General features: G+C 35.7%; 1 protein-coding gene across 2 annotated transcripts in view; it reads right to left on the reverse strand.

Moving 5' to 3' along the window:
- Positions 1–13,807, reverse strand: part of TRMT1L (tRNA methyltransferase 1L) — a 90,753-nt gene that overhangs the window by 6,323 nt on the left and 70,623 nt on the right. For both annotated transcript variants that reach the window (XM_074308587.1, XM_074308589.1), the window contains 5 exons: positions 12,677–12,800; positions 6,949–7,028; positions 4,379–4,628; positions 3,479–3,691; positions 1,201–1,391 (listed from right to left, as the gene is read on the reverse strand). In XM_074308587.1, coding sequence (XP_074164688.1) covers positions 1,201–1,391; positions 3,479–3,691; positions 4,379–4,628; positions 6,949–7,028; positions 12,677–12,800 — 858 coding nt within the window. The remainder of the gene's footprint in view (positions 1–1,200; positions 1,392–3,478; positions 3,692–4,378; positions 4,629–6,948; positions 7,029–12,676; positions 12,801–13,807) is intronic.

Genomic DNA, 13,807 nt, shown 5'->3' on the forward strand with positions numbered 1-13,807 from the left:
GAGAATTTTCTTACACAGATGATATAAATTTTAACTTTTTGACACCTCTTATATCTATATCCTCTCTGTTTTAAAATACATTCTTCATCTACTCCATGAGTCATTCTTTATAACAATTTGGTCATACACTAACCAGCACATTAACTGAGTCTGAGAGTATGTGCTGTAGCCAATATCTCCATTTTTTCAAAGGGAGGTTTACTTTCTCAATTTAAAAAATTTTTTATTTTCCCAGTTACAAAACAGAAGAAAATTATTTTAAAAAAGTGAACATAGCAATGTGGATAATGTGCTGGACTTGGGGCAGCTAGGTAGCACAGTGGATAGAGAAATGGCCTTGGTGTCAGGAGGACCCGAGTTTAAATACAGCCTCAAACAGTTAATATTTACTAGCTGTGTGGTCCTGGGCAAGTCATTTAATCCCAATTGCCTCAGCAAAAACAAATAAATAAACAACCAGATAATGTGCTGGACTTGGAAGTCAGGAAGTCCTGGGTTTAAATCTTGCCTCAGACACTTACTAGCAATATAGCTGGGCTAATTTTCTCAAACTTCTAATTCTTCTCTAGAGGACCACCATGTTACCAGTCACTTAGACTCACAATTTAGTTCATCTTCAAATCCTTACTTTTTCTCCCTCTCTGCTCCCTATTCAATTTGTTTCTTAAATCTTGTTCATTTTACCTCCATAATATCTCTAATATATACCCACTTTTCTCCTCTGACACCGCTACCACCATTGAGTGGGAACTCAGTAGCTCATGCTGGGACTATTGCTAGTGGGTTTGTCTGTCCCATTCCAGTCCATCCTCCAAAATGAAATGTCAAATTCATCTTCTTAAATTGCAGATCTGACTGTCAATCCCCATTCACTGAATTTCCTATCACTTCAGAGTTCAAATATAAAATCTTATTGGGCTTTTTAAAAGCCCACATAACCTGGTTTCCTCTTATGTTTCCAGTGTTTTTATGTCTTATTTATCTCTCACACACAGCGAGACTAAATGACAGTGGCTTTGGTGTTCCTTAGACAAGACATTCTGCCTCTGGACTCTGTCCATTTTCATTGGCTGTCTTCTATACTGGAAATCTCTCCTTCTCTGCCTCCTGGCTTCCTTCAAAGTTCAATAATATGTTTAAGTTAAGGGTACAGTTAGTACTTATTTACAAATTATACGGGAAATTAAAAGTCTTATTTACCTTCTACCATATTACCATCCTTTTGAAAAATCCTCTCTTCACACCACTGACAGTGAATCAGGTATCGAATTTTCTTTGCTGTTTCATCAGCTGGGGTAGGACCCCTCAAAACTCTCACAACTACAAGGACAAAGTGTTCTAGGGCTACTGCAAACAAGACTTCTATACCTTTATTACAACGAGTCGCAGCTCTGTAGGAACAAGAAAAAGAAGAAGTTGCTTCTGGAAATCAGCTATAGTTTCACTACTTGAATAATGCTCATTTGGACAGTACATATTAAGAAAGAGAATTTGATTCTTATCAAAAAGTGCTTCATAAATAGAACTACCACTATTCTTTTCACCCACTTATGAGGAAAAGGGGTGCTTGGAGAGTGAGGCAGGGCTCAGAGCTGCACCTCCTCCCCTTGTTATGGCTGACTTCTATCAGCTCCTTCTCAAATCCTATCTTCTTTACCACCTTTCCTGTCCTATACCTTGTCCTCCTAATTCCCTTTCTATCTCATTATCTTATCAGTTTGCTGGTCTGTTCTATCTGATTTTGAGTATAAAATTCTCCTCACTGGGGCAGCTAGGTGGCACAGTGGATAGAGCACCAGCTCTGAATTCAGGAGGACCCGAGTTCAAATCTGGTCTCAGACACTTAACACTTCCTAGCTGTGTGACCCCTGGGCAAGTCACTTAAACCCCAGCCTCAAAAAAAAAAAAAAAAAAAAAAAAAAAAAAAAAAAATCGCCTTACTGTTTTTCCTTTAGTAACTTCTATGTGTGTGTACACCACACACACACACACACACACACACACACACACACACACACACACACACACATTTATTAAGCATTTAACTATATTGTAAGTGCTGAGGAAGAGATACAAAGACAGTCTTCATAGCACTCACAGTATGACACATAAATAAAATAACTATAATACAAATTATATTTAAATGTAAGGTGTGGACCAAATGCTTTGTGAAACTTGAGGGACAAAATGTTGGAAAAGCTTTTGTGGAGAAGTTGCAGAACTTATATCAAGTAGATCACATAGATCAGGTAGACACGGATGGAAGGCATATGCATAATGGCAAGAGTAAATGTACAGAAGGGCAGAAAACAGTGTAGAGACATGGAGGTAGCAAAACTCCCAGTTTCATTAGAGAATGGAGGGTATGAGATAAGACTACAAATGGAGGGGGTATCAGATTGTGGAGGACCTTTAATGCCAAACTAAGGGAAATTCAAGTAATATATAAAGGGAACAACTGTAAAGTTTTGAGCAAAGGAGTATTATGATCACATTTATATATCAAGAATATTATTCTGACAACAAACATCCACTGGAGAAGATGGATGCAGCAAAGTCAGTTAGGAAGATAATCTGTATTATGGTAGTGGACTTACTTAATGGATCTGAGAGGTTTTGTGTCATATGACTTAACAAATGACTGGCTATATAGGGTGAAGAAGTAAATTTTCTCTTCCTTTTTTCTACTAATTTAAATTTATCACAAAACCCATTTATTGTCACTAAAGCTTCCTAGATATTAGGATAAGTGCCCCAAGGGACAGAAGATCTTCTATTTCTTCTGTATGGTACCTGTCATAGCAACTTACACATGATGGGTGCTTGATAAATGCTAAATGAATAAAAACCCTCCACTTCTCAACTGAATGGAGAATCAATTGGAGTCAAACCAACTAAATATAGATAAAATGGATATAAATTTAATAAGCTTTCTCCTAATCTAGGATAAAATTTTTGTTTTTCTTTTTCCTGGTGCTATTGTCCACCTTCTTATTCTTTCTTTTCTGCAATGAAATATACTTATCTGAAATTATCTTTTACAAAATTCTCCTTACCCCACAGCTTTTCTTGTCTTTTCATAAGCTTTACAAGAATTTATAAAACAATAATCTTTATTTCTAGCACAAGTTTTTGCCTTTTAAGACAGGAATTCTTTATATGAAACTCCCCATGATTAGAAATCACCACATAAAATACCAAAATCATTAAACATCAAATAAACCAATTCAAAACACAGAAATACAATGTATACTGTATAGATATTCTGGTACACTAGACAGTTAATTGTACTGTACATAATTATGTCCCCCCCCCGCCCCGAGGCTGGGGTTAAGTGACTTGCCCAGGGTCACACAGCTAGAAGTGTTAAGTGTCTGAGACCACATTTGAACTCGGGTCCCCCTGAATTCAAGGCTGGTGCTCTATCCACTGAGCCACCTAGCTGCCCCCATAATTATATGTTACTAGTCACCATTACCTTGCTACTGCAGCCACAACAATTCTGGCTGCCAGTTCCTTGTAGTATTCAGTTCGTACAATGTTACAGCCATAATGACGCCGGGCCACATGCAAAGCCTTTGCATATAAAGAACTGATGTCTGTTGAAGTTACTGACACTATCCCAAGATTCCTTACATTTCTGAAGGCAGAATCTAGATAGTTCACTGATGTTCCAAATGGGTCCAAGTGTCTAAAAATCACAAAAAACATGTTAGTATTTAAAGATGCATTAATAACCACAAAACCCATAATAATTAGCCTTCTGGTTAGCTTATCAAAAAAAAACTCTGACAAAAGATATGTATTGAGCTCTGGGAAAAATAGTAGGAGAGATATTCCTATCAGACTATTTCACAGATATAAATATTTTACACATCTATAAATCAGACACGGAGCTCATATTTAAAAATATGTGAAAATCACATCCTTGAATCAATTTCAATCCTTGAAAATCAAGGAGAAAATCTGAGAAAACTCAAATCAGAAACAAACATAAAATCAGGGGACCATTGAGAGCTACAAAATTAAAATTGTTGATATTTTTTCTTAAGTTTCCCCCCCCCCTCAAACTAATTTAATTGGCGTAGGGAATCTACGAAGAAAGGGAAGTTCTTTTAAGAACTGACATGGGCAACTTAAGACTCTTGGAGAACTGCTGGGATCACTAAGAAAGTTAAATGACTTGCTCAGGATCACAGACTGGAGATGATGAAAGTGGTTCTTGAATAGAGGCCAGCTTTATACCCATTGTGTTACATAAAGCTGCTTCTCTTTTCTCATGCTAATATAGAAAAATTCCTCAATTAATCATCAGTAGTAGTAAAGTAACTACAATAAATAGCAGGGAAAGAACAAGTGCAGCTTATTTTTATCTTACATAAAGTCAAACGATCTCAAGTGCATCAGTACGTTGGCATCCATTTTGGTCACTTCAATAGCACCAACATTTTCTTCTCCTTCTTCAAGAGCTTCATCACATTCATCCTCTTCTTTGCTGTCCAACATCACTTTCATTTTGTTTAAATGGCAATTTTCCTGAATCATCGTCACAGAGTTTTCATTAAAATCATTAATAGTAACCTTTACTGCATTCCCAAGGTGTTTTGCCCACTGTAATCCCATTATGCCTTAGGAGAGACGAGGAAGAGAAGAAGTTATTTTATAACCACAAACAAAAAGAATGCAAATTACTCTTGTTGCAAAGAGTACAATTTTAGAAACATTAAAACACAAGTTTCAAATTCTGGATGTTTTTATAAGCAATTTTTCCAAGTCTGTTAGGGTATATATTTATTCAATATCAGTAAAAGTTATGTATTTTTTATTGCTAATAAAGAAAATCTGCATAGTATGTTTTCATTCAAAGTTCTATTAATTTTTTTTGTTATTGACAATTATGCATTTTTCTTACACCTAGGGAGTGCTGAAGAAGAAGAGCAGTAAACTTTGATATAACAGTCACCTGATGGATGGCGATGATCATCTTTGCCATGAGGTACAGACCCTTCCCTGACAAGACTGGTCATTTGGTTAGGGTGTAAGGATCATTCACAGACAATTTCAGTGCTGGAGACCCAGCCTGACCAAGCAGAGCTGATAAAAGAGCATCTCTCCTTGCCATCTAATCACAGAGGAAATCTGGCACTCTCCTCTGTGGCTTTAGAGAGCAGGCCTGTAGTCCAACCCTGCTGGTAGTCAGGCCTGTAGTCCAACCTAGCGATATTCTGTATGAGGACAACAGGATTGCTCCTGACTTCTTCTGGTTCTTTATTTATTGAACAATGATTTATTAAACACTTGTTACAGGAAGGGCCTTGTATTAGGCTCCTAATGGAATAAACAGAATATAAAACAAAGCAGTTTTGTAGAGAAATAATGATGATAGCTAGCATTTATAGCACTTTCTTTGTCTCAGGCACTATGCTAAGGACTTTAAAATTATTTTCTCATTTGATCGTCACAACACTCCTGGGAGGCAGAAGCTATTATTATTATCTTCACTTCACACATGAAGAAGCAAAGGCCTACAATGTTTAAGTGTCACACAGGCTAGCCAGTTTAAGAGACCAGATTTGAACCTGCAGGACCAGCACTCTGTCCCCTCACTGCCATGTGAACGCTAGAGTCCCAGTGTGATCTTGTTTGTGGTTGTGGGTCTGACTCTTAAGTCTCTGAGGGCTGAACTGATGGAGTCTAAATTCTTCCAGATCCTACCAAGCATAACATTTTCCTGGAAATTCTGTTCTTATTTTTGGCAGAACCAGTACAACTAGGAATAGAGACCAATGACCAGTTTCAAGATATTCCTATCTATTTAACAATAAATTCTTTGTTTATGACAACCCATGAAACAAAGAAAAAGGCAAAATGGTCCTCAGCCTCCTTTTAATTTAGAAGAAATGGTAGTAGAGAGATAGAAAATTCATTTTTTTAGACTATCTACAAAAGCCAATATTTTAGAACTGAATCCTATAAATCTTGATATTTTCTCTAGATAAAATTAGAAGATGGAAGAGGCTATAACAACTTGGCTCACATCTCCTTAGGAAGCAAATAAAGCTGGTGATGTTGGTTTTATCACTTGTTAAAAAAAAGCAAAAACCCCATGGATTTCATGAAACATTTAGTTATAGTGTGTCAAACTGCACATGACAAATATTTTGAAAGGACTACAAAAGAAATCATGAAAAATGGCAACTTATGAATCAAGACCTGTTGCAGAGGTAGGGAAATTATATGATAAACTTCTTCTAGTACATTTTAAGAGGTAAGATTCCCATAATAGCTTAAGACAGAAAATGGAAAGGGAGTGAAGATCAATGACATAGGAACTAAAGGATCTGGTGATTAGTTAGTTGCAGTGAAAGGGAAAGAAGCAGTAAACGAAATAAAGGGAAAGGTTGACTAAAAAATCCTGACATTTTAGATTTTGTGCTAGGGTTCTTAACCTGGGTTCCATGAACTTATTTCAAAAAATACTGTGATAGCTGTATTTCAATACAACTGATTTGCTATGTAAGCCTGGATATTTTATTTTATACATTTAAAATCATTTTTCTAAGCAATCTATAAGCTTCACTAAATTGCTAAATGGAGTCCATGCAACCCATAAAAAATTAAAAGCCCTAGCTCGACTGTAAAACATCATCCATGAGGAGATTAAAGGGGTTAAACTTTTACCACATCAGGTAGAAGGCATCCAAAAGAACTTTGATTAAAATAACTCCTAAGAATCAGAATGAGTCTGCCTATTTGGCTTGACATTACTGGTTTTGTCACCTTTCTTCTATGAATGTTGTAGTCATATTTGGGGACTTCTCCATTTATATTACCTTAGGTTTTCAATTTTATATCAAATTTTCCACCTTAGATACTCATGCTTCATAAATAAGAACCAACTGTAAAATTAAGTTTGCTTGGTTTTTTCTTTAAAATTCCTTTTCTTACCAGTGGCTCCAAAAGCATCCAAACATTCCAAAGGTTTCCGTTCCTCAGCCAACACTGCCAGCGTAGAGAATATCAGTTGCCTGGAAGAAAGTTTAAATGTTTAAGAAGTTTTTCCTTACATTGAATCAAAATCTTTGTCTATCTGCTATTTAAATGCTATTCTTTGGGTTACATAGAAGTCAAATTTTTTTTTTTAATGTGAATATCTTTAACATTTTTGAGGTGTTATTGATAGGGAGTGAGGTCCCTTTAAGATTCCTTTCTGATTGTCCAACCCCCATGGCTGACCTTGATTCACAAATCCTGGTCAAAAAGCACTCTTTTGAATATTTGGGCCTAGCCCCCACTATCTGCTCAGCTTCCCCCAGCCCTCACAAACAGTTTCTTCTCCCCAGAACTTGGTACCGCCCACAAAGCCCCTTTTAGGTATAAAAGAGCCAAGCAGGAGCTCTCTCTTTGCAGGAGGCCCTCCCAGCCAACACATGGTATCCTTCTGGCCACGTAAGGGTTCCTGCCCGCCCAGCGGCCACCTCTGGCCCCGGTGTCTTTCTAACTGAACTTTACTTCTAAATTTCTACAATAAACCTTTTATTTATCAATCAATTTTTGGGACTGTAAATTCATTTACAGGGGACACTGCGCCTCATGGGATCTTTGCACTGATACAATGGGATTTCCCTTTTCCTTTCTCTTATCATTATGAGCTTCTTAAAGTTTTTCTTCATTGGGCTAAACATTCCAAATGGTATGAATGAGGCCCTTGACTACCTTGAATGGACTATAGCCTTTGAATACTGTAGTTTACCAATGTCCTTCCTAAAATGTATCATCCAAAAACACACACTACTCCAGTTGCAGTCTGAGCGAGGAAGAGGAAAAGGGGAATGGCTTTGTCCTAATCCTATAGATGTAAGTTCAAATGAAGCCAAGATTGCCTTCTGTTTTTGGTAAATATAGCCTATTTTCTGTAATTTTCAAGTTCTATCTACTGGCTCCTTCCCTACTGCATACAAACAACTATATATTCCCCAACCTTTAAAAAAAAAAAAAAAAAAAAGCCCTCATTAGACTTGCCATCCATCCCTAGTTACAATCTCCAAGTTCCCCTCCTTTTTACAACAAAACTTTCAGAAAAAGTTGTCAACACGAATTGGCTCCAGAGCTGGGCTTTAGGAAAATCACTCTGGTAGCTATGTGAAGGTCAGATTGGAGGGGGAGAAACTTTAGGGAGACAGGGGAGATGATGACTTATGTAAGCAGAAAAGGCAGGATAGATGCAAATGTTGTGGAGGTAGAAATAGCAAATTTTGAAAAATGCCTGGATGTGTGGTTAGGGAGAGACAGGAGTCAAAAAGGGCAGCTAGGCAGCAAAGTCAGAGGTAACAGACAAATTGGATTTGGGGTACCTATTAGCTGTATGATCCTGGATGAGTCATGTAAACCTAGTTGCCCTGGTGCCTCAATTATAGAATGAGTTGGGGAAAGAAATGGCAAACCATTTCTAATCTTGGCTGCATTGGTTATTTTGTACAAAATCTTTTTAATTTAGTCTAATCATAGTTATCCATTTTGCATTCAATAATGTGCTCAAGTTCTTCTTTGGCCACAAATTACTCCCTTCTCCACAGATCTGAGAAGCAGACTATCCTTTGTCTCCTAATTTGCTTATAGTATCACCCTTTATGTCTAAATCATTGTTATGGGCCAGCTCTGTACTTAAAGCAAGGATTCTTACAAGGTGTTAAGTCAGTGGAATTAATAAGACAATGGTTATCTAGTTTAGCATGGTGATTAATAGTTCTCTAGTTCAGTACATGTACTTAGTACTTAATATAATTCTACAAGATACACACCTGTGATGTAATTAAAATAGAGCATATAAATAAAGCTACAACAAACTCAGCCAGAGCCAGAGCCAGAGATGGACTTAGAAGAGACCCAGAGACACATTCATTCCATCATCCACCTTTGTGGTGGCTAGAGGCTGAAGCACAAACCCTGGGACTCAGAGAGATTCACTTCATCTCACACCACCATGATGGCTGGCCTCTGGTACTTCCTCCACTGAGACCAAAGCCTGTCTGAAAGGCTCTCCAGAAAGCTGGCTGGGGCCTCAGGCAAGGAAACTAGATTGTGAAGGAGATAATAAAGGATTTGGACTTTAACACCTGGCTATTCTTGTGGTGATTAATCGGCTGAAAAGAAGGCTGCTCCTAGAAATCATGACCCCATTTCGACTTTATCTTGATATAGGGTGTCAGATGTGGGTCAATGCCTAGTCTCTACCATATCCTTTTCCAATTTCCCCAGCAATTTTTGTCAAATAGTGAGTTTTTATTTCAGAAGCTGAAATCTTTGGGTTTATCAAATACTAAATTACGATAGTCATTGACTATTATCTTGTGAACCTAACCTATTCCACTGATCTACTACTCTATTTCTTAGCCAATTCCAAACTGTTTTGGTGACTATCACTTTATGATAATAGTTTTAGGTCCAGTATAGCCAGAATATACTTTTTTCTCAATGATACATGACCAGTATAAAAACTAACTATATATTAGGGCATAAAAAAAAATTAAATTATGACGGAAATATTAAATGCATCTTTTTCAGATCATTATGCAATAAAAATTTTGTGTAATAAAGGATCATGGAAAGATAAACTAAAAATTAATTGAAAACTAAATAATTTAATCTAAAAGAATTAATAGGTCAAACAAGAAATCATAGAAACAATAATTTCAAAGAAAGTAACAATGAGAGAGCATACCAAAATTTATGGGATACAGCCAAAGCAGTTCTTAGAGAAAATTTTATATCTCTAAATGCTTACATGAATAGAGAAAGAGGGGATAGGTAAATTGAGCATGCAACTAAAAAGAAAACTAACAAATTAAAAATCCCCAAATAGCAAATTAAAATTCTGAAAATCAAAAGAGAGGTTACTATATAAAAAGTGAAAAAGGTGAACTTACTAAGAATGGAGAAATCAAACCAATAATTATAAGATATTTTGCCCAAACTTGTGCCAATAAAATCTGATAACCTAAGTGAAATGGATGAATATTTACAAAAATATAAATTGTTCAAATAAACAGAAGAACATAACTGCTTAAATAGAAATCATGTGATGCAGAGAAAGCTTCTGATACAATATACTATCCATTCCTATTAAAAATATAAAAGAAAATCACATAAAACATTCACATTTCTATATATTAGCAACAAAGCCCTTCAAGCAAGAGATAAATTCCATTTAAAATAACTGTAGGAAATATAAAACATTTGGGGGTCTACTTGTCAAGACAAACCCTGGAACTATAAATACACAAATACAAAACCCTTCTCACACAAATAATGTCAGATTTACACAACTGGAAAAATATCAAGTGCTCTTGGGTAGGCTGAGTTAATATAATAAAAATGACAATTCTATTTAAATTACTCTACTTATTTACCAATCAAACTGCTAAAAAATTATTTTACAGAGCTAGAAAAAAAAATAAAGTTCATCTAGAAGAACAAAAGGTCAAGAATATAAAGGGAATAAGTGGGAAAAATATAAAGGAAGGTGGCTTAGCCATACTAGATATAAAACTATCATAAAACTGCAATCATCGAAACTATTTGGTATTAAGAAATAGTAGTGGATCAGTGGAATAGATTAGGTACACAAAACACAGTTGTAAATGATTACAGTAATCTATTGTTTGATAACCCCAAAGGCTCCAGTTTATGGGATATGAGCTCACGATTTGACAAAAATTGCTGGAAAAACTGGAAAACAGTAAGAGGGAAACTAGGCATAAACCAATATCTCAAACTATATATCAGGATAAGGTCAAAATGAATACATGACTTAGATCTAAAGGGTAATACCATAAGCAAATAACGAGAGAAAGAAATAGTTTCACAGGTCAGATGTATGGAGAAGGGAAGAATTTATGATCAGACAAAAGAGAATATTACAAAATGTAAAATGGATAGTTGATCACATTAAATTAAAAAGATTTTGCACAAGCAAACCAATACAATAACGATGAGAAGGAAAGCAGAAAGCTGGGAAATAATTTTTGCAGTCAGTACTTCTGATAAAGGCAATTCTCAAATATATAGAGAACAGGGTCAAATTTATAAGAATATGAATCATTCCCCAATTGATAAATATTTGAAGGATGTGAAAATGTAGTTTTTAGATGAAATCAAAACTCTCTATAATCATATGAAAAAATGCATAGTCATTATTGATGAGAAAAATGCAACTGAAAATAACTCTTAAGGTACCACCTTACACTTGTCAGATTGGCTAATGTGACAGAAAAGGAAAATGATAAATACATTGTGGATGGAGTTGTATATTGATCTTACCATTCTGTAGAGAAATCTGGAACTATACCCAAAGTACTATAAAACTGCATATCCTTTGATCTACTAATATTACTACTAGGTCTGTATCCCAAAGTGATCATATAAAAGGAGAAAGGACCTTATGTATATAAATATTTATAGCAGCTGCTCTTGTAGTGGCAAAGAATTAGAAACTGAGGGGATGCCCATTAATTGGGGAATGGCTGAACAAGTTGTATAACATATATATATATATAATGAAATACTATGATTCTATTTGAAATGATGAACAGGTGTAGTTCAGAAAAACCTGGAAAGACTTGCATGAACTGATGCTGAGTGAAGTGAGCAGGATCATAAGAAATTGTAAAGAATAATAGCAACATCGTGCAATGATCAATTATGACTGACTTAGCTCTTTTCAGCAATATCCAGTGATTCAAGAAAATTCCTAAAGATTTATGATACAAAATGCTATACACATCCAGAGAAAGAACTATGGCTTCTGAATGCAGATTGAAGCATACTATTTTCATGATCTCCTTTCCCTTCCCCCAACTTTTTTTTCTTTTACAACATGGCTAATATGGAAATGCTATAAAGAATTTACAAGCATAACCTATTTCAGAATCCTAGACATCTTGAGATGGGAGGTAAGAGAAAATTTTGGAAGTGTAAAATATTATAAAAATGAATGATGAAAACTCTCTTTACACGTAATTGTAAAAGTAGGAAAAAAAATTAAGAATGGAAACCTTTATATCTATTTTACCCATAACGTAGCTGTATTTTTAATCTATGCAGTTAAAATCTAAACCCCCAAATATAGTGCTTTATTAATGTTAAACTTCCATATAAAATCCTAAATGAGTATAAGATTAATTTGAGTACAAATTTCAAGCATTCAAAATATTTTATTGTGACCTAATTGTTAGGAAGTTGAGATATCATCTACAGCATATTTTTGGCTTCTATCTACTGTCACAATATTATATCTGCCCTAACACATTGTTATTTACAGTAGCAGTGGGGAGGTACAATGGATAAAGTGCTGGGCCTGGAGTCAGGACGACTCCTTCCTAAGGTTCAAGTCTTGCTTTAGATACTTCCTTCCTATATGCCAGGGCAAGTCACTCATATCCCTTTTTGCCTCAGTTTCATATGAAAAATGAGCCAGAGAAGAACCATTATAGGATCTTTGAGAAGAAAGCCTCAAATGGAGACATGAAGAGTTGGACATCACTGAACACACATACCTATTTCTCCCCTAAGTTGATGATGACAATTTATTTTCCCATGAAATAAAAAAATTCTAAAGAAAACATTATGACCTTAAATATCAATGAATATATCAATACCTCAACTCAAATTTTCTTACCTGTTTAATTTCATTTTTGGATTAAAGTAGGAATCTGTTTTCTGAGGCGTAGAATAGTTAGGAAGAACTTGTATGTCAGTGTCTGCTTCTTTCAACACTTCACGGGATAGTTTAGCAGCAGAGGCTAAAAAAAAAAAAAAAAAAAAAAAAAAAAAAAAAAAAGATTTCCAAGGACTCATAGCTTCAATGTAGAATGTGCAAGCCTCTAATATATATTCAGGGGGACAACCATCCCACACTAATGTGCCACCATGCACTTTAAACTTTATAAAGTGCTTTTTTCATTACATGCCAGTAAAGGAGGGAGGTAGCGCAACTGTTAAAATCTCCATTTTACAGACTACAGAACTAAGGCTTAGAGACACTAAATGCCTTGATCTTTGCTAGGCAAATCAATCAATGACAAGATCAACAAACTAGAATCAATCAATAAGCTTTTATTAAACCTGTTCTGGCAGAACAGGCCAAGTTCTTTCTTGGGGGCATCAATTCTGGGGATGAGGTTTTGGTCAGACATGTTTCATTCCCCTCTGGATTTTGCCACTACCCCATCCCCTTCATTTAGTTCCTTTTTATGTACTGTCTCCCATTGTTAGACTATAAATTCTTTTAGGGCAGGGACTGTGCTTTTGCTTATATTTGTATCCCCAGAGCTTAGCACAGTGTTAATAAATATTTGATGCCTACCTATCTACCTGAATGACTTTAAGGTTATAGGCAAAAAATTAATATACGCCAAAATTACATACTAAAGTAATATACAGGTTATTTAAATTCAACCTAGAAGAGAGCACTAGCAATTAGGAGATTGGGAAAGGCTTTATGTAGAAGGTGATGTTTGAAGTGTTTAAAGGAAGAAGGTTTATATGGTGGAATTGAGGAAGGTGTGTATTCTAGTCATGAGGGATGGCCACTGCAAAGACAAAGAGATGGAAGTGCCATGTGAGAGAAACGAGAGACTACTTTGGCTAGAGGGTAGCATGTAGGAGTCTTCACATTTTCTTTTTAACTCTCTTACATTTTGGCTTCTGACCTCATTTAACCAAAACTTCCTCTCCAAAATCACCAATAATCTTTTAGCTGCCAAACCCAGTAGTCTTTTCTCAGTCCCTGTTCTCAATCTCAGCCTTT

Source organism: Sminthopsis crassicaudata, chromosome 4 (assembly GCF_048593235.1).
Source record: "Sminthopsis crassicaudata isolate SCR6 chromosome 4, ASM4859323v1, whole genome shotgun sequence".
NCBI classification, from domain to species: domain Eukaryota; kingdom Metazoa; phylum Chordata; class Mammalia; order Dasyuromorphia; family Dasyuridae; genus Sminthopsis; species Sminthopsis crassicaudata.